Source organism: Synchiropus splendidus, chromosome 8 (assembly GCF_027744825.2).
Source record: "Synchiropus splendidus isolate RoL2022-P1 chromosome 8, RoL_Sspl_1.0, whole genome shotgun sequence".
Taxonomy (NCBI): Eukaryota; Metazoa; Chordata; class Actinopteri; order Syngnathiformes; family Callionymidae; genus Synchiropus; species Synchiropus splendidus.
Window position 1 is genome coordinate 8,871,057 of NC_071341.1, and position 20,803 is coordinate 8,891,859.

The 20,803-nt window shown below is 40.2% G+C and overlaps 1 protein-coding gene across 1 annotated transcript in view; it reads left to right on the top strand.

Annotated features, from left to right (window-relative positions):
- rap1gap2a (RAP1 GTPase activating protein 2a) overlaps nt 1–20,803 on the top strand; it is an 89,714-nt gene that overhangs the window by 540 nt on the left and 68,371 nt on the right. Inside the window, exon 2 of the mRNA XM_053872387.1 lies at nt 5,164–5,241. Coding sequence (XP_053728362.1) covers nt 5,201–5,241 — 41 coding nt within the window. The 5' untranslated portion in view covers nt 5,164–5,200. The remainder of the gene's footprint in view (nt 1–5,163; nt 5,242–20,803) is intronic.

Sequence of the window (20,803 nt, forward strand, 5' to 3'; positions counted from 1 at the left end):
AAGTGACATGCATGTGTTCATTTTTTTGGATGTGACATGCATGACTTTATTTATTTATTTTTTTAGCCCGAGATAACAGTTATCTCAAGATAATTTTTATCTCAAGAAACTATTACTTCCTGTAACCACTATGTCTCCCATGGCTTCGTAACTGTTTGTCAACGTTGACATTCGTTGTCTGCAAGTCAGAATATTGCCGACGGCAAAGTCTGTGCGCTTTTAACACACTGATCAAAATATACCACATGTGACATGCATAACTTTATTTTTTTTCTCCCGACATGACAGTTATCTTGAGATAATTTGTATCTCGAGATCATTTTTATCTCGGGATAAAAAAAATAAAGTCATACATGTCGCTTCCAGGGACGCTTAAGACGTATAGCACATATGGTATTATTTTGAGTAGAAGGCACTTGATCAGAGTGTTAAAAGCGCACAGACTTGCAGACAGTGACTGACAATGTTGACGAACAGTTACGAAGCCATGGGAGACATTGTGGTCCCAGGAGGACGAATACAAAATGCTTTGCCAGAGGGGCAGTTAAGCAGGCGCTGACATTTACAATTTACATTTACAAAAACAACGCATTATCATGAGATAACAATTATCACAAGATAACGGTTATCTCAAGATAAAAATTATCTTGAGATATCGGGCAAAAAATAAATAAAGTCATGCATGTCACATCCAAAAAAACAAACAAAAGACTTCCAGGGTTCCAGGGTTCCGTATGTTTTTTTGAGTTGAAAATTATTGCAAACTGAACTGTTTTCAGTCACTTGTGACTTGGTTGTCGCACACCCATAGAGACCTTCCTGAAAGGGCAGAATATTGAGCACATATAAACGTTAGTCCCTTCTCCCTGGATAGACTTCATGAGTGACGACATCGCTTTGCCCATCTCTACAAGGTTCTTTCTGAGGTCTTCTGACACCTCGCTGGACTTCATGACTCTTGCATGCTGACAAGTGTATTTATCAGGGAAAATCACGACTATACAAGTCATAAGTGACTGAATAAGTCAAGTGTGCAGTCATTTTCGACTCACAATAACATCTTTACTTCAATTGTGTCAGTCCTTTTGTAACATTGGAATACAGACTTGTACAGTCTATTCATATTTAAGAGTGCTCATGGACAAAAACAGAGATGGATTGTTGTGTTTGGGGGTGGGGGGTAGGGGGGCTAGTATTGGCTTTATTTAAATGCAATGCGTGCCGTAAGCAAAATATGACGAGGCAGCAAAAGTTGATAGCGTAGCCATTGAGAAAAGCACTGGCAGCAAAATGTGACAGACCATAAGCAAAAACCAGGTTAAAAATAGACCATTTTAATGCGCAACAGAGTTAATTGAGGACAATATGAAATGAAAATGTGGGTCTATTATTTGCCCGATATAATTGCTGTTCTCTGTGTTGGTTCCTATCAGCAGCAGGCACACACTTCTTGGATGTATCTGGATTTGACCACACTTTTATGTTTTTCAACAAATGAATAACCAAGACCAAAAATAACCAAGACATGGAACAAATTCCAGTATACAAGAAACATAAAGCTGTAGATATCAGTTATCTACTTTGTTCTTTGTTGGGGGAACTATTAGCCTTGTTTAATACCATTAAGAAATGGTCTTATAAAGAAATGTATTCTGTAAATGACAAAGAATGTAAGACAGCTTTTGATCACAGTCAAACAAAATGCAAGAGCCTGTTGCAGAGCAGTTGCCCAAGTAGTTTCTGAACTCCCCCAAATCACCAATGTACCATTTGGTATAAGATGTTTTCATGAAGAAAGAGACGACCAGAAGCCAAAATATTTTAAGCAGCAAGTAAATCACCTAATGTTCCTGTTGGTGGCTGTTGGTATGTATCACAGTGTGGAGCAAGGGTCTCAAACTCGCAGCTCAGGGGCCATTTGCGGCCCAAAGGACTCAATCCAGTGGCCCGGCACTAGACGCCCAACTGTAGCCTGTGATTTTGACAATGTAATGAGGGAAAATGTTTGAAAATGTTTCCGGAAAATGTTACGGAGGGAAGCCTCTCTGGAAGACACACTGTGTTATAAAGGTATAAGCATAGCGGGGAGCGGCGGTGAGCAGCTCTCTCCCTGCAAGAGAGATTAACCCTCTGTTTACACGAGGGGGGTGCTTGTATTATCCACCCGTGTGTCCTATATCCAGGAACAGACGCTCATGCAGGGTTCTTGGAACAGCAGAGTTGCTTGTTGGAGGGTTTTTGAAAACCAGTGATTATTTGGCGGTGGATAAGAACACAATCAATATTTGAAGGTGCTGGTTTCAAGCACTTGTGTCTCGCAACAGCTGCTTAGAGCGCCAGGCACCATGTTTACTTTAGGGATGGCTCAGCTATTTACCTCAGATGTTTAGCCTGCTCTGAACGTGAGATGTTTTCATGGCCAAATGAAATCAAAAGCCAGTCAGAGAAAACCTATTTTAGAGAGCGAGGAAGGCGCTACCTTCCTGGGATTTGCATCTACAGTGTGCAGAAAGACTGCTGATGTTTCATAACCAAAAGAGAGACTTCTTCTCTAAAGAATGTCACGAAAAATGACAAAAAAGGCTTGAAATGTGAAATCACAGCTCACTATGTCAGTACAATCTGATGATGGTCAATTGGAGTGCAGTCTGGATTTCTACAGGCGATAATCCTGTGTGACAGGAAGGAAGAATAGGCCTCTAAAACTAGCTGGTCTTACAGCTTAAATAACTCCATTATGTAGTGTTTTTATCGTCACCAATGCCATGAATGCCAGAACTCCCCTCTGCCCCCCTCCATTAGCCAAAGCTATTCAGATATATTTTCAGCTGGGTCTCTTGCCCCATGACTCCCTGATATGCAAAGAGAACTAGCAAAGAAACACTTGTACAGAATCCGGTAAAACTATTTTGTTTGTTGTTGGTTTGCATTTCCATTCAAGTACTAACCCTTAATGGCACTCAAGCTTTTTAAGAACCCAAACAGAGAGAGACATTAAAAGATTGGAGACAATTTGGAACTTCTACTTAGTGTAATGTTGAGCACACAATCAAATTCATTTCTGACCAAGTCAGGCATTGAGACAATACTCAATGGTCACACACTTATATGGCTTACACCCACTGTTGCAGGAAGAACAAGACAATTACTCTGTCAGCACGTTGCTTCAAAAAACAGGCTTCTAACTCATTTGAACGCCATTGTTTTCCGTGAGGAGGCAATAAATTGAATGCACAGTTTGGTCTGGGAAAGACAGATACAACCAAAAAAGGCATAATTATGTGTTTAAATCTCTTGTGGTAAGGTATGAAATCAAAATGATGAGACTGACAGACCGTCTGAATAATTCTCTCAGTCGATTCTGGCAAAGCAAAATCAGGCTTTGAATAATTCACAAACCTGCCCTGTGCCTTGACTGTGCAGCCCTGACCACAGAACGCATCAGGCCGTCTGTGCTGAGATTCATTTTTACAGGAAAACAAAGCACTTTGAAGAACTGTAGTGCTTTTTGTAGATTTTGTTTTGGCAGCTTTTGGTTCAGCATGTTACTTTAATGAAGTTACAAAAAATGCTAGAGTATGGATGAGATTGTGAGGAAGGTGGCACTGTGATGTCTTCCAATCCTGCGGGGCATTGGGTCACACCATAGTCAGGGCCACCTGAATTCAAGTGCTGCTCACACATGAGCTGACTTTGCTGAATGAACAATACGGACAACATTTCATTAGGGCTTTGTATTGGCATGTATGTTGCAGAGACTTCTGGTTGGGTGTGAGCAGACGGCTGTCTCAGGCATGTACCTTGCGATCGGAAACAGGAGTAGTGATACAATACATCGCAATACTGTAAGTTCAGCAATATATTGTTATAAGAGCCATCATTGTGAGGGAGATAAGCATATACAAGTATCTATGTATTAAATATATATATTGACAACTTAAAATATCCAAACATTATGACACAATCAATGCGATGTTTTAGCAAAAACATTGATAAAATATCTCAAATATGGCAATATTAGAGCGAATCAATATTGTCTTACCCTTATTCTAGTTTTATTAATAAACTTAAATTCGTTTTTATAAATACATAAAGCAGTTGCGTGAAAAATGGGGCGCCAGAATATGTCCCAGTAATAGTTTGTGGCCAAATTGTTTCAGTGTCGGAAAGCCAGTGTTGTTACGTACTTCTGCTCGGATGCGACAGGAGAAACCGCTGCCTGGACTGGACTTGTAATCCAACAAATTCCACTTCAGTTCTACACCTTAATATGACCCACACTGATGGTGCACTGAAAATCAAGTTTTGCCTCTAATATTAAACATGTATATGTATTATGTGAGGGTAAATATTTATATATTTAATATAAACGTGAGGGTCTCACTCAAAATTGTACCTCCAAGTTTGACAAAGACAGATAAGCCTATGATCCACCCAAAGTGCCTAGAGTTGCAGCGCCTCACAGTGATTGGTTTGAGCTCTCTCCGAGTCAGTACAAGTCAGAACATTTGCTTTCTGTTTGCTTTCTTTGGACTAAAGACCTATGTGACAGTTGACTCTCATGTCCATATTTTCAGTTTTCTCATTGTTTTATGTAGAATGTGTCGGATGAAAAAGAAATACTGGCTGATGCTCACCGTTATTACCCCTTCAGCTCTCTCTATTGACTCCCTCTATAATCGCTGCCAAGGAACGAACACCGATCCTGTGCATGAACAGCTTTGCCAAGCTGTTTTGAGGAGTCATCTGCTATGTGCTCACATGAGTGGCAGCGCCTTGTTTGATGTGATCGGTACACAAGTCGTGAAAAGCTTAATTGACAAAGGGTTGAATGCATCCTGCCGTTCCGGTGTTGAGCTCATATGTTTTCCAGCAAGGTGCTGAAATCACCAGTTTGGATTTTTATGTGAAGAAAAAGTGTGATTTTGCTGCTCTGCGATTGATCAGAGAGGAGTTTCCACTTCTTCCATGGTCTGATAATTGCAAAGGCTTCCAGAGATACACACACACACCAACAATTTGTCACTTTCTCTCATCTCATAGCGCTGCCCTTCCCTGCTTTATCGCTGTACCCTCCCCCCTGGATATACTGCCTCTCCCCCTACTCTCTCTGCCTCTGTCTCACTCAGACATTCTCTCAAATCTCTCCTGCTCTGTCAGCAGGTCCTCTGCCGATGCTGCACTGTCCAACCACTGCGAGATGTTCAGCCCAGCTTGTAAAGGATCTGCAGGGGAGACGAGGTAAGCCTTCAGGCGAAGGAGCGCACAGGAGTTTCAGATGCAAGCAGCTGGATATTTGTCCATGCTCCAGCCTTTATTTCCTCTAAAAACTTACGAGTATCCTCGGCATGCTTTGAAGATTCACATCTGAATCTAGGAGACACCATATGGTCTTTTATGTAACACTGCAACGCTGCAATCTCCGGTGAATTAAATTCCACCATAGTAATGTGTGTGTAGGTGTGCGTGTGGGGGGCACTAAGTTAGATTTATGTTTTCAAGAGACGCCCATCACAACACCCTCATGCCTCTGATCGAATACAGGCAGCCTCACTTCACAGACAAGTGAGGAGCATGCTATAAATAACTGAAATGTGCATGTTAAACGTGTCAAATAAGTGTAAGCCACTAGGGCTGATGTCCTCATGCCTGTGCAGATCTCTCCGCTTGTGTGTGTGTGTATGTGTGTTTGTGCGCCAAGTGCTGGTCGCAAATGTCCCTATACAGTAGATGTGTGTCATATGTGTAAGAAAAATGTGCCAGGGGGAGTTTTGTCTCTCTCTGCATGCGGAACCGAGAGATGCAGCATAAACACGGTGCAGGAGGATGCTGTTCGAGTCATGAGTCTTTTAAAGCAAGGCGAGCAATGTAGACTAATCACAGCACCTTAAGCATTGAAGCTTCATCTGAAATTGAAATTCCATTTGCGCTGCGCCCAAATTCTAAAGGAGACACCTCCTTAAAAATGAGTGGCAGTGCATCTCCTCAGGCGTGGATTGGTGTGGTGGTTCAAACTCCAGTGGGTGGCGACATTTTTTCAGAGTTTCAACCCATGAAACAGCCTTGTAGCTTTTAAGTGCTATACAACTCTTCAAGCGTATCCACCTTGATATTACATGAAATCTTATTTCACTAGAAAACTAGCATGTGTTATCCGAGGTCACGCTGAGGTCTGCCTTGAAGTCGCAGTGGTCAACATGTGGTCAAGGTTGTTAAAATCTCTGCTTAAATTCTACAGGAGCTTCAGACCAGGACAGGAGTGAGATAGAAGCATCAAGACATGGTGGTGGTGCTAGCCAGAGTGTTACACAAGCTACTAATCTACAGGGATTTAATGCACAACCCGTACTGTAATGTGGAAATAAGCGTTCCCTCCGGGCAAAACATTAAGTACGGTGGTTGATTCCTTCAGACTCGGGAATACCAGCCAACAGCTAAGACCATGCTGGCGCTTATCCTTTTTTCCAACTCTGAAACGAAAACATTGAGTCTTAACTGAAAGTAGAAGATGATTTGAAGATGATCATACTACATGCACGACGAGGAAAAGTGATCAAATAAATAGGGAGCATGTGTGACCCATGGGTCGGACTTGCCAAATAACCTGCTGGTTTAATGCTCCCTTTAAATGACAGTCTGCTTTGTTGCGATCCCCATGCTGTCTACTGAAGTATCCAGCCGCAGCAGTGACGTTCTGCTTTGGAACCCTTATAGAGTCACGGGGTGTCAGGTAGTCAGCTGGGCAGAGTCACGATGCTTCTGTGATGTAACACAGAGGCTTTTGATGGAGATGATCGGTAAGACAACATGCCATTGCAAGGTTTAGAATATCATGGTGCGTTCTTCGTTAGATCAGATAGTGGAACATATGCTTGGGCCTGGCGAACGTCTTGCTTGACAAATATCGTCTTTCGCTAGTATAAATCTTTTGACCGTGGGAGAATGTACTATTGAATCCTACATTTGAAGTTTCATTTACTTGTGAAAAAGTTTAGAAATATCCGATCACGACTCCCGGGCGTGAAACCATCATACAGAAAGAAAGTCAGAAGCATAGTTCAATCTGGTTTTTGGTTTAATGCCATTGGATATAGTCAATGTAGATGTGATTTAAAGTTACATGAGCTGCATCTAAGTTAGCAACATGGGCAAATTACATCCCTTAATCCTGCTTGTGAAGCTAGTTACCGAAACACTGGACCCATCAAGGTGGTCGGAGCGCAAACCTACACATTTAGATAGTGTGGTGTAGATCTTTTCTGCACATATATTGATGGACACAGTAGAATGAGTGCAGCATCTAGTTATACACGCACAATTTATTTACTGCATATAATGCTAGACTGACTTCAGTTTTTCCTTAGGACGTGACACTTCTGTTTATTTCCAAGGAGCCACAGAAAAACATCGGTTTAATCAAGCTAGCTAGCCTAGTACAACAAAGAGAAGTTCACTTTATTCATGCATAATAACAATGCATAATTTACCAGCCTTTTAAGGTGATTATTTGGTTTGCAATATATAACCGCGGTCACTGACATCACCAACTAAACGCAGCGATCACACCTAAGATTAGGGACCATTATTACCCAAATAAACTACTTATCCATGTGTGTCTTCGCAACATATTAGCCAGTAATTAGACATCATAAAGTATTCATTAGTGTCTTGTTAAGACTGACTGTGTTTTACCCTGCAGTAGTCACCAAAGGTTCACTCTAATAACACCATAATTAACCAGCAATTACTTTCTAGTTTGCTGTATAAAGTGCGTAATGCAAGTAGCTTTGGCTGCAAAAGCCTCAGCCTCATGCTGTTGACCATGAATAAAACTCTGCGCCTCTATTAGTTCAGACCACATTGTTCCACACCTCTGCAAACTTCTCATGAATGGAAATAAAAGGATGGTTGATGAAATCATCAGTTTTTATGATTTGTTGAATGGAGGAACTTTAAATATATTGCCAGGGAAATAGACGAAACAGGCTGAGATTTGTTGGATTGGATGTGTGACATTTTGGCCTCAGAGAAAAAAGGATATTAGATCCAAGGCCCTTAGACACCACAGCATGTGATCAGGGCAAATACCTGCTGCTTTTATATGGATGCAATTTGCACATTTGCTAAGAGAGTACTCCCCTCCCAGAGTGCTTCATTTCACACGGCAAAATCTCATTTTGTCGTTTAGTTCCATGCAGATAAAAGCACTCCGATCAAGGCTTGAATGCTGAAGCTGTAATGTTTTACATGTTTAGATTTATTCATCCGTGGTCTGACAGTCTCCTGTCAAGTCTGCACTTCTTTGATGGTGAAAATATCTCAGCGGAGAAAACTTGCTCACTCAAGTCTTTTCAGACAGTTTGGGACTTTATCTGACGGGTGAAATTGGAGCAAAGCTTTTTCAAAATGTTCTGAAAATGCAGCAGTGTCTTTGAAAGTAGTGGATGAAAAAAACTGCCACCGTTTCAAGTTTTCACAATAGATACTTATGAATTGCTCAGATTGTGATAGTAAAGCAAAAAAAAGACTCTTGACAGAGAAGCACTTGACTAAGAGGTTTTATAAATTGTGCCATGTCAATGGGCTCTTTGTACTGTCTGCTGCAGGTTTCATCAATAGATCTTTTTCAATAGAAACCAGGTTTAGTCACGTTTTAGCTGTAAATGCTCAGTTGTGTGTGTAAAAGTGCGGCTGCTGTCGAAGTGTTAAGGAGGTGTATTTATAGTTCTGTTCCTGTTTTGTTGCACGGGAGATCTGGCTCAAGTGGAGCACCCTGTTTTTGTTTTTTTTTCATGGTTTTTATTAAAGGAGTAACTTCTCCCACTTTGACCTCTTTCTTTGTTCCCCTCTGACTCTATCGTCACATACGCTCCTCTTGCTCGTGATCCTTCACACCTGTACTGCATGAATCCATTGTGAATCTGTCTTTGTGCTAATGATCTCAACACACTTGGTCACGACTTCCGTGTAAGATGACAACGTGAGAAGATGATTTTTTTCTTAATTAGGGCACGTCAGTGAGCGTGTTTAAAATAAGGAGCTGTTGGTTCATCAAGAAGAGTGAGCCAGATGGTCAAAGGCGGATAATGAGGGCTGGGAGTTCAGCATAGCTTCTACAAAAACAATTGAAGATGCCAATGCTTTCAAACTGGAGGGGAAAAGGCCAGCTGGCCACACGTAAATTGAGAGCATCCAAACCACGCACCTACTTACCACGAGCATATTGTGTCCTTGTCTTTTGTAAGAGCGTCTCCATTAAGGTCAGAAGTAGTGTTACGTTCAAGACTGTGTCGAGACCTGAGCCTTCAGAGACCATGACCAAACTGAATAGTGAACAAACTAATAGTTTGCTGTTCCAATGAAAGCATCTCAGTTCTTGAAAACTGACTACCATTCCTTCTGCAGTATGAAATGTGTGTAGATACTCTGTCTATTGGTCTCTGCTTGCTCCTTTCTCAACACAGGCTTGACGCGGTCATGACTACGACATTGGTCAACAGTTTGCTTTTAAAACAGAGAATTGGGATTCCAGCCACCCCTGCGCGAGTTGTTAAAAGTGGCACATCAAAGGGGAGTCGGAGCAGCTGAACTGGACACGTTGTGAGGGATTGCTACATTCGCGTTTGTTACAAAAAGTAATGAATGTTTTTCTAGTGTTAGTCTTAAGGAATGTTTTTGAGTTCGTGCCTTGTATGGGCAAGTAAAGATGAGCAGCTGGGATAATTTTAGTCAAACTACGGTAATGTTGTAAATGTAGGCGTGCCGTGTCTACTAGTAAACATAGTCAGATTGATTGCATTTGTGGTTCTTGACTTGACTAGTTGAGACGTCATCGCTCCATTGGCACAATCCACAGTTAGAGGTCAAATGGCTGAGGATACGCCATCATCATGACCCTAAACATTGGAAGTATGGGACCGTTTTAAAGGACACATCAAAGGACAAGTACTTTTCACACCACATTTTGACCAATTAAAATTCTAGTAAAAGGTTTCAAGACAACATTACACACTATGAAAGTGTCTACAACCATAAACCATCATTATTACTATTTGCTATTAATTTTCGACATTACACGTCATATTGCGACTATTCAAAGAATCTTCAAGGCAGTCTGTGATGGGTCAACTATCAAAACAGTTGTTGCAGCCCTAATAGAATATCTGTGTTAGCACCACACAAATCAAGTTACTGTCCATCTATGGATTAAGAAGCTTGTCCTAGGAGCAAAAGGTCTTGTGTGATTACACGTGATAAAACAAAGAGAAACACTGCAACTTCAGCAAAAACACATCACGCAACATGAAAATGGATGGGAGGTTGGGAGGTCTCAGATGTTTTTTTCTATCCACTGTATACGAACATAAAGAAAAAAAGTACAAACAAATATAAAAAATAATTTTGTAGCGAAAATAAAGTAGAAATTCTTTTGTGCATAAATTGAGTGGGACGTTGAAACTGAAATGTAATGTGTTCCAGAAGAATCATAATCATTTGAGATTGGAAACCATTCTCCCCATTCGATGTAATTGAAAATGAATGAATACGTTTCTGCTAGAGTCATTAAAAAAACAATTAATGCCGAACCATATCTGTATTTTTTTACAAGTGAAGGGAACAGTAGCTTCATATTCAGGAAATTGAAAGTGAAGACTTAAATTTGAAGTAAAACATCACAGGCAGCGAGGATGTGGCCTGTTCTCTGCACTACAAAAAAAAATCCCATAAGAAAAATCTTAACAAAATGACATGAACATTAATGCTTTGCGTGGAGCGATTGTTCTAAAGGAGCAGACACAGAGGACCAAAACCAGCCCGATTATCGATGTGTGTGTGTGTAACTTGCTTTAGTCTTGCAGTCATTGTCACACAGGCTGATCAAGCTGAATAACCATGGTAGAAGAGTTAGCGTTGATTTGCCTGTCTGAATGTGCACATGTCAAACTGCAAGTATGTGTGCTCATGAGTGCATGCTGTGGCATACATAGCTATCTGCCAGAGACTGTGCGTATGAATGCATATAGAAAGTTGTGTGTGTGCGTCTGAGATCTTGGAGCGTGGGCGTGGGGTGGGCGTGCTGTCACTTTGACTTACACACACCGCTAAACTGATGGAGAAGCATAAATACAGAAAAGACGAGGAGGGGCACTGAGGTGTCAAAGTGTTGTGAAAGAACATTGAATATTTATTTCACTTGTATTTGAGCATCAAACATTTCTTTTCTAGCCAACCAAGGACAGCACAAACCAAAAACACTCCACCATAGCAACAGTGTTCCTCTTGCACCAGTGCACTCTTTGATAAACGCATATTCACAACCGACACAGGTTTCCAGATGCGTTTTTGAAGAAGAACAAAGAAAGCGATAGGCGGGGGAGTAGAGCCTTGGCCGAGGAACGATCTCCAGAGAAGATGAAAGACTGACCCATTCTAATAAAATAAGATGTCAACATTACCTTAACAGAGCTATTTTGGAAATGATTACATATTTAGAAATAGTGCGCGCCAGGTTGGATATGGTTTTAATTTACAAAGGTAGTAAAAAGAGATCTCTAAATTCCGTTTTCATGCAGGGAGGAATTTTGTTTTTCATGGCCTTTATTGCATAACAGATGGGAGCAAGACCCATTCAATCTACTGCAGGGTTTCTGCTACATGTAAAATAAATGAGAGCCGCTATGCCTTCTGATATATGATCTCTTTTTATAGATGAAATTTTACATGATCAAACTTATTTAAACGAAGTACAAACTTGGTGACAGTTAACACATTATGGAGGTGGAGATGATTATGGCGGTTTTTGTTCTCCGCATTCCGGCCGGACATATGAAGAGGTGGACCGAGAGATTTATTTCTCATGATTAAAAAAATAGTGTTTTTATTGCCTCTCTCTGTTTAAAAAATCCTGGTGGAAACTCAGTACTGCAGTCATTCCGACTCAACTGTAGTCTTCTGAAAATCCTTTGACAACCATTTACATTTCCGGACCATTGCAGATGCCATGAGTATTGTTGAGAGGAACACATTCTCACTCCCAAGCCATCAAATAACATATATTTTCAAGTGTCTTTTGTGTCTTTTGTTGTCCATTGCTGAAGTTAGCCTTCCGTGAAGCATTTAGGCTTTCAATTGACCGACATGTCCCGCCTTTCGTTGCGTACTGTATTCAGATGCTGTGAGTCACGTAAAAAGAAAGACGAAGGTTAGTATCAGGTTTAGTAAGTTAGTAAGTAAGTCAACCTTATTTATACAGTGCCTTTATAGATAAAACGGTAAATACATATGTATAGAACCAAAGTATCTTGAAGAACCTTTGTTGAAGGAGAAGCATATTAAAAAGGTATGTTGTGAACTACTGTACCTGTTAAAGATGTCCAAAGAGGCTGCAGCTCCCAGGTCATGAGGAAAGGGCCTTCCTCTGCCATCACTCCTTATTTTGAGTCTAGTGGTGGGAAATCTACAGGAAGCATAACCAGAAAGGAGATTGCATAAATAGCCAGGTTTTGGTTCATGCAAGGCTCTATAAGTGATGACCACAACCTTAAATTGCCTTCTGAAATAAACTGGAAGCCAGTGCAAGGAGGCCAAGACAGGAGTGATGTGGCATGTTTTAGTGGATTTGATCAACTGCTGCAGCCATGAAGCGGCTTACTCCATATTTGTGTCTCACTTTTAGCCATCTGTTGGAGTGTTTCAGAGGTTGGGTACACCTACTTGTTGGCTTCCAATTTCAGGGAAGAAATAATCCTATTCCATGTTTCAAACTTGAGATGGAAAATCAACCTCCCAATGAAGCTGTGTTGAGTTTGTCATGTCATCAAGCAAATGTTCTTATTTTACTGTGTGAATCACCGATCGTTCTGAGGCAGTTTACAGACCCTGGGAAATGTCAAGGGGAAGTATTTGCATTGTTATCTGTCTGATGATTAGCCTTTGGATAATGGGCTCAATGTGAGTCATCACAGCTTGTGTTTGTGGTTGATTCTGGAGGCATTAAAACAATGCATTATATCTCTCTGGAAACACAACACACCCAGCAAAACTACATGGCTGAGTAACCTATTAGAGACTCAGGATGGAGGCACAGACTACCATGTCTACCAAGGGGGGTCGCCACACAGGATCTCGCCTAATGACTAGCCAGCTTATTACATGCTCGGGAGGCAGGGCGCAATGATTGATCCAAAGTAATAACTGTCTCTCCCCACGCTGTTGGCTGGCCGGGAGTGATTTATCGTGCACAAAAAGCATCATGAAACATTTTTATATATGTGACACGTGGAACGTTTATTTCTTTGCATCCATCATCTCTGTATTTCAGAACAGTTGCTTCAGAGGAGGGAGACAGAGATGTGGAGTAATAGCCCTTGCTCTGTCCCTGATGTTCTCTGCTGGCATCTTTCAGAAGTTATACAACTGTTGCCTCGCTCTCTTCTGGTTTCTACTGTAGCTTTATCTCGTATTTTCTGTACAACTTATCAACTGCAGAGCATTGACTTAACCAGGACAGAGTCGAGACAATTTCTCACGTGTGTGCCCTTAACCATACTTGGTGAAGCTCACCCAAAATACCAGCATGAGGGCGTCATCACAAAATGTCTTAAATATATCACGCCACTTCCTTCATATAGGGGAACTGTACATGCTTTTCGGAAGACTTGTTTTCTATGAACAGGAAGCTTTTAAGGTACCAAATGTGAGCACAGCAACAACAACAGACACAGTATGGCATTTGGAGGTTTCTCATTGAAGTAATGATTTCCCCAGCCTCCCACTCCCAACCTAACCATTCAAAACAGATGACTAATCTTCACCAGAACTTGAAGCCAAATTTAAACTCTATTATAATCACGCAACAACGTTATTTTGAAGTTTTAACCCTGAAATTTAGGTTCAACCTTGTTAGCAGCAGCGATGGTCCCCACATGGCAGCGTGAAGAAGTACACACATAGACACACATAGGTTTGTCACTCTGTGGGGGCCGCTCATTCCTCAGCCTCTCACCCTGAACCTAACATCCAAAACAAATGGTCAGCCTTAACCGGGACTGTGAACCAAACTTAAACCCAATTATAAGGCCCCTGTTATTTTGACATATTTATCCTCACGCACGCACGCACACACTCACACACACACACACGCACACATAAAGGAAGTTGCTCAATGAGAAATTGCTTTGCCGCCAAGTTTTCTTTTGTTTGAGTTCTCACTCCATCATTTCCCCAATGTTTCATCACTTAGATAGTTGCCATCACTTTCAGAGTTGTTCCCCGTCTCTAGCTATTCTTCATGACAAATAAACTGGATCGACCTCAGGGGACAGTCTGGCCAACTGCCACTAAGGCAGACGGGGACCCATTGTTATGAGAGAATTCCCTCGACTACACTGAAAATAGCCCTCTTTTAAGCGTTCCACTCCATGTTGGTGAGTGAAATTTATTTGGCCAAACATGTGCTTGTCCACATTGATTATAACTACCCACCGTGTATGAACAAAAAGAAAATAAAGTAGAAATTCTTTTGTGCATAAATTGAGTGGGATGTTGAAACTCAAATATAATGTGTTCTTGAAGAATCAAAATAACTTGAGATTGAAAACCATTTTCCCCATTACATTTCATTGAAAATGAATCTGTTCCTGTTAGAGACATAAAAAAAAAACAGTTAATGCAGAACCATATCTGTATTTTATTGCAACTGAAAGGAACAGCAGCATATTCAGGAAATTGAAACAGAAGTCAGAGACGGCGAGGTTGTGGTCTGTTACGTTAATGTTGCACTGCATTATGATTTTACGGCAATTAGAACAAAATCGATTTCAGAATTTCTCTGCACAATTACTCACACACAAGGTGTGTGTATAACATACACAACCTGGCATCCAAAAGTGGCTCTCCACAGTCTTAAAAGCAACCTGAATGTTGAATTTCATCAACTGGTACGATCAGCTTCTCTTCCATTTCACCTCTTTCTCTTGTTTATCAATTTCCTCTCTCTGCATGCATAAAATCTTCCACTCGTAGGTTCACAGGCTCCGTTACCAAAGGTTTTATTGTTCAATATCCATGTTTGATGTGACCGATGTTGCCTGAAACGTGTCTATAGAAACATGCTGATGCAGCCAGGACCCAGGTTGTGAGCGATGACCTTTACTGTAAAGGCCATTGAATGAAGAGGGTGGCTATCAATATTCAAGATCATTGTGGAAGATATTTCCAAGTCAGTTTAAAGTGTTTCGTTCTCCACATTATGTCATAGTTAGCTGCCTGGCTGGAGTAGTACCTAACAACAGGGGTCAATGGGTCTGGAGTTACCATCTAGTGGGGATGTGATATGAGCATTGTGGGGGAGAGCAAATTAATGCATGAGACATCATGCATTAATTTTATTTTTAGTGTATTTTAATTTATTTTATTTTATATTATTTTATTTTTTCTGTCAGCACTTTATTCCAAAACACTTTCCTGAAAACACCATTCTGATTCTGAATCATTTGATAATGGGAATTTTAGTGAAGTAGTTGTGGAGTAATGTATTTTGTCTGTGTCTGCAGAGACACTCAATGCTTCTTCAATGACTTACTGCTATCTGGTGCAGTCCATGATCTCAAAACATGATGCATGGAAGCTGCGTCGGTGATAGATGAGATTTAGGTTATCGCATGAATGGTGGAGTGTATAAGTCAAGAGTTGTGTCTAATTATCTCAGAGATAATCATTTAGTGGAAACACGGGCGTGTCGGTTACTGAATTTGGTTTCTGATTCTGCACAAACAAGATTAAGAATAAGGTACTCATAACTACATAATGATAGAGCATATATAAAGAACATGCTCATGACATTTGCCACAACAGTATTTTGCAGTGCATTTCATGAAAAAAAAAGGTTGTAATGATCTTCCTGCTCAGTAAAACATTGAAGGAACCTTGGTGACACCGTCCTGCTGCATGCTGTTGGCTGACATCATCCAACCCACTTAACAATATCCCTGTGATATAACAAGATTTGTCGGAGGTGTGAAGGAAAGTTAAGTTCACATTTCATGACAGCTCACTGAGCTGTTTTTGAAGCTGAAGTTTAAAACAAAACGCTTCAATTGCTGCGTTGTACAACACTTACATACTTAGCACCGAGAAACTAATTCCTTATACAACTTATTATAAAACATAAAATAATAATCATATACTGTAGCACATTTTCTGTACAGGTAGATATAAGTCAGAGTAAATGGTCTGTGATTGCCGAGTACATCTTTACTGGTGAGTAAACTACACTACATCTCCTTTCATCTTGCTCATTTACTGCTTGTTAAAATCACTTCAATGCAAATAGGGGTCCATTGGTGTCATTGTCTCGCTGACATGAGCATATTAATTTATCATCATTCAACCGCTGTGTTTGATATATATGTAGGTAGGTAGGTAGTTAGGTATGTTAGGCATTCCTATAGAGGGCTATTTATTTCACGAATACAAACTCTAAAACACAGTTGAAATAAAATAATCTAAGTGTTTCGAGACAGCTACTGTATTATGGAAGACTCCTAGAGTGAATACATTTTAAAACGCCAGATCCGTGTTGCAGTCTTTGAAGATTTGAATCGCTTGCACTCAGTCTGCGACAGAGGTGCAAAAATCAAGCGCCCATTCCATTCAACATGCTGCACGATCCCAGAGGTTACTACACGTGGCTATATGAACTACTGCCTGCGTGTCATGCATGGCGCTGTCCCTGTCGTGCACTAATAACTGACAGACTTGTACAAAATGTAATATTTTGCAAATACAATCCTGTGAGGAACAGCACAACCATGTTCATTTGTCAATAAACAAATATTTGTAATTGACTGTTTTCAATTCTGTTATTATTGTTCTGAAGGCTATTCTTGTTGTGATAAATAAATCTTCAAAGAGTACATGATCTGTTTATGAATCTTTGACATGATGCTTTAACGGCAGCACTTGCAAGTGACTTTTTTGCTGTCTTGAATTGAGACTTGCTTTTTAAAATCATGCCGTCTGGTACCTGGTAGCTGTATAAACAGGCACAGCACGGTAACGAAGGACATCCGAACAATATCAGTGACGATTTGAGCCATTGGTCAGTGGTTTTTGAGCAAGAAGACCAGTATCTAAACAAAGGACTTATTTTTATTCAAACCATGTCATTCTGGAAGCTACGAATGATCCCTTAAGAAATATATGATGTGTGTGGATAAACAAAGGACCTTCCCTTTGCTGGGTCAGTTTTGACATTTCTGCTTCTCTTTGCTGCTTTGAAGAGAAGTTGCTATTTTTTACATTTGAAAACTGATGGCATGGCAGATGGTTTCAGAACCCATTTGATACCATACCATACCCATATCATAGTGTATCGTAACTTACCATATCTGTTGATAAAGCACTTCAAAACAACACCATATTGTCACAAGTGCTGTACAAACAGTAAAATCAGGATTAAACTAAAGGTTCATGCATCGAAGGCTGCCACACTAGTTGCTTCACCATTTCTTATTATGCTCTACATCTTTATGGGAGAAACAGACTTATGTGGTCACTGGCACGATGAGAACCACGCTGCCATGCAACAGTTCGGCATCTCATCTCTGACACTGCAGTTGAAGAGCTTTGGTTACCCAATGGATGCATGGACAGGAGATGACTCTTGTGATGTCATCGATACACGTTCAAAGCTCTGACAACACTGCAAACACTACACTGAACTCTGTGTTCATTCCACCCTGCATATTTATGCATACTTCCAGAATCTTTTTCGTGAGTCCTTACACTTGTGTTGATTAGCTGCAGCACTTATCACTTTGCAGCCACATCAACAGCTCTTGTGGGTTGCTACTACTCTGCAGTGATTGGTGCGTATCTCAGTCGAAGGAAGGAAGGAAGGCGAATGCAAGAAACATGTTAAGACCCTAGGGTTAGCATAACCTTTGTGTCATCAACAAGTAGCTCTTCGTGCGTTAGTTCGTGTTCAACCGACACAAGTTGTTTGTGTTATTCACACTATAAAAACATGTTTTTGTTATTATTTCATAGTAACATTCCTATTGCGTTTATTAAGTTTACAAAAAAGATGTGCTTCCTGTGGTGTAAAAATAAAGCAGTAAACCAGGTTTTGGTTGAATCAGGCAAACGTCTGGCAAGTCGTCACCATAGCAACATGATGCTATATTAAACCAAGCTTACGCTTTAAGAACTAACTTGATGTGCGATGGAAACTGCAGTCGTACCTATGCACCCTTGGGAATCATTTGTGGTGTTTGTGTTTGTCTTACACAAATGTTACAGCGGGTGATCGATGTGGCCAATTCCCTATTATTGGCTCCCAATCTCTGTGACTGTGCTTTAAATAGAGCGTGTGGCTCTCACCAATAACGCAGATCCCGCCTGTCTTTGAATTATTTCTTCATTCTCTCGCCTCTAAATAACCAGGTGATATGGCTGAGTCATCAGTCGTGTTTGTTACGGCCGGGGGGGAGGATGATGTCTGGTCAGAGCCATCTGTGTCCATTAATGGTGGTGAATGCCTTGCACATATTCTGCACCAGATTTACTCGTGACACTTAGTTTCGTTTTACATTCACACAACCAGAACTCATCATGCCAATATGGCGTGTGGATTAATAATCACATTCCTCATATCCAGATTCTTTTCTGCTTGTTAGGAACATTATTAGAGGACTGGGAGACAAATCAGGAGTCCATTCAACAAAAACGTGAGCGCGTATACTTGAGAATACCAATACGATATTTTGACCAAGTGAATCTATTTTTGGGGGTTTTGTCTTTTTATTTCATCTAATGTCTTTGTCTCAAGAGAGATAAATGATAATGCTGTTGTTTGAATGTCACAATGACTATGTTTCCTTTTATCAAAGATCGGCTATTACAAGTAATACATCAGTTATACCATCTGCAACTTAAAAAAATCGTAGTTCACCGACAGCCCTGCAAGCCCAACAGTAAAGGGACCCTATTGTGCTTTAAGGTCTTACAAGAATTATCTACAGTGTTAAATACAGAAGTGGGAAAGAAGGCTGTTCATCCGTTTCAGAGAAATGTGCTTTTAATTATAATGGCCCACATCCAACGCTATGTTTCGCTGATTCCAATTTGTAATTTCTAAAATTCTCATTACGTAATTAGAACTGACAACTTGTTCATGTTACTCACAAAAGATTATGGGATAGATGACGTGCTGCACTGCATAATTTACGGCTCAGCTGGTCAGATCGACTTTGAAAATGCATCTACATTTTTATTTTGATGTGATGCTTCTCTATTAGTGCATGAGACTTGATGGCTGTAGGAAAGGGAAAGGACACATAGGGCCCTTTAAACGTACTTTAGGTGCCCTTTAGGTGATATTGACATGAAAATCTTACATATATTAGTTATAAAATGATTATTATTGTCCAGTATTGTGACTTATGCTGGTCTACAAACAAGGACATTCTTCTTTGCAAAAACAACTTTCCTAACAAGACAAGGTTCAGTTTTTACTCCTATCTTAAATTGCAAAAAGCAAAAACTTTGACCTTCGAGGTTAAAATGAATGGTCTACGCATCCAAGGAGTGCAGTCTTAACATAATTTGTTTGTGATTTATTTAAGTGTCTCATCTATATTGCAGTAGAACTACATTCATAAGACATTATAGCGCATTTAAAATGCTTCACAGAAGATGTTATCAAGTTAAAACAATGTTTATTAAGTATTATAAGGTGCAGGCTTTGGAGGAATGGTGTTATCTTATTTTTAATAATTTTATACGGTGTGGTTGGGTAAATGGATATGATTTTGGTTATGGTTATGGTTAAGGACTTTGTAACTTGATTAAGGTTAAATCCAGAACTTCATAATATTGCTATCATACATGATCATGCTATCAACACGATCATTCATAGCATCTTCTATAGAGCCTTATAAGTCGATTCTGATGTCTTATCGCGCTAACAATGAATTAAAGATGAGACCTTTATTTCAATAAGGTTTTAACTTTATTTTATTACTGACATGTTAATTAGTAATAATAACTCTTCTGTGCACCCTGACGTGGTACTACCTGGTCATTACTGCTGTCACACATGATTTTAAATGGAAACTCTTGACAAGGCAGTTGAGTTTTCAGAAGTGAAAGCTTGTTGAGGAACTGTCCTCACAACTGTCCATAAGTCTTTATCATACAGTTTACTGTTTTCTTTCACAAAATGTTCTGTATTTCGTCTACTTACTTTTTTGTATTAGTAATACATGCAAACTTAACTACATGTAAGAAAGTCAGAAGAAAATATGTTATTAAACATATATATTTCTTGTATTATTAATACATACAAACTGCATTATAAATACAAAATAACTACTATTTTGTACTGATTAATAAGATCCACTCAGAAAACAGCAGCACATGCAGTAACAGATTTTACCTAAAAATAAGAGAAGGAAGGATTTCAGGAAGGGCACTCCCTTATTCTCAATAATAGTCAGGGGGGTGTATCTTTGTATGTATGACTTCCTCTCTCTCAGACAACCCTGACCCTCTAACTCTCACTTGCCTTTCAAGTCTCTTAAGCACCAACTGAATGTGGATAGGTTTTCTCACCTCAGACAAGTGCTTAAGATGTTGACAGCTGTGGACAGATGTTTGTTCAGTTTGTGGTGCGACCACACCTGTGACACTTGTGTCTGTGGCGAAGTGTGGGAAATAACCCCAGAGTGTCAGATGGGAGATCGTTGCCCCTCCTTTCTTGCTCCTCCTTCCTGCTGAAACATGCTCATGTGCACCTATT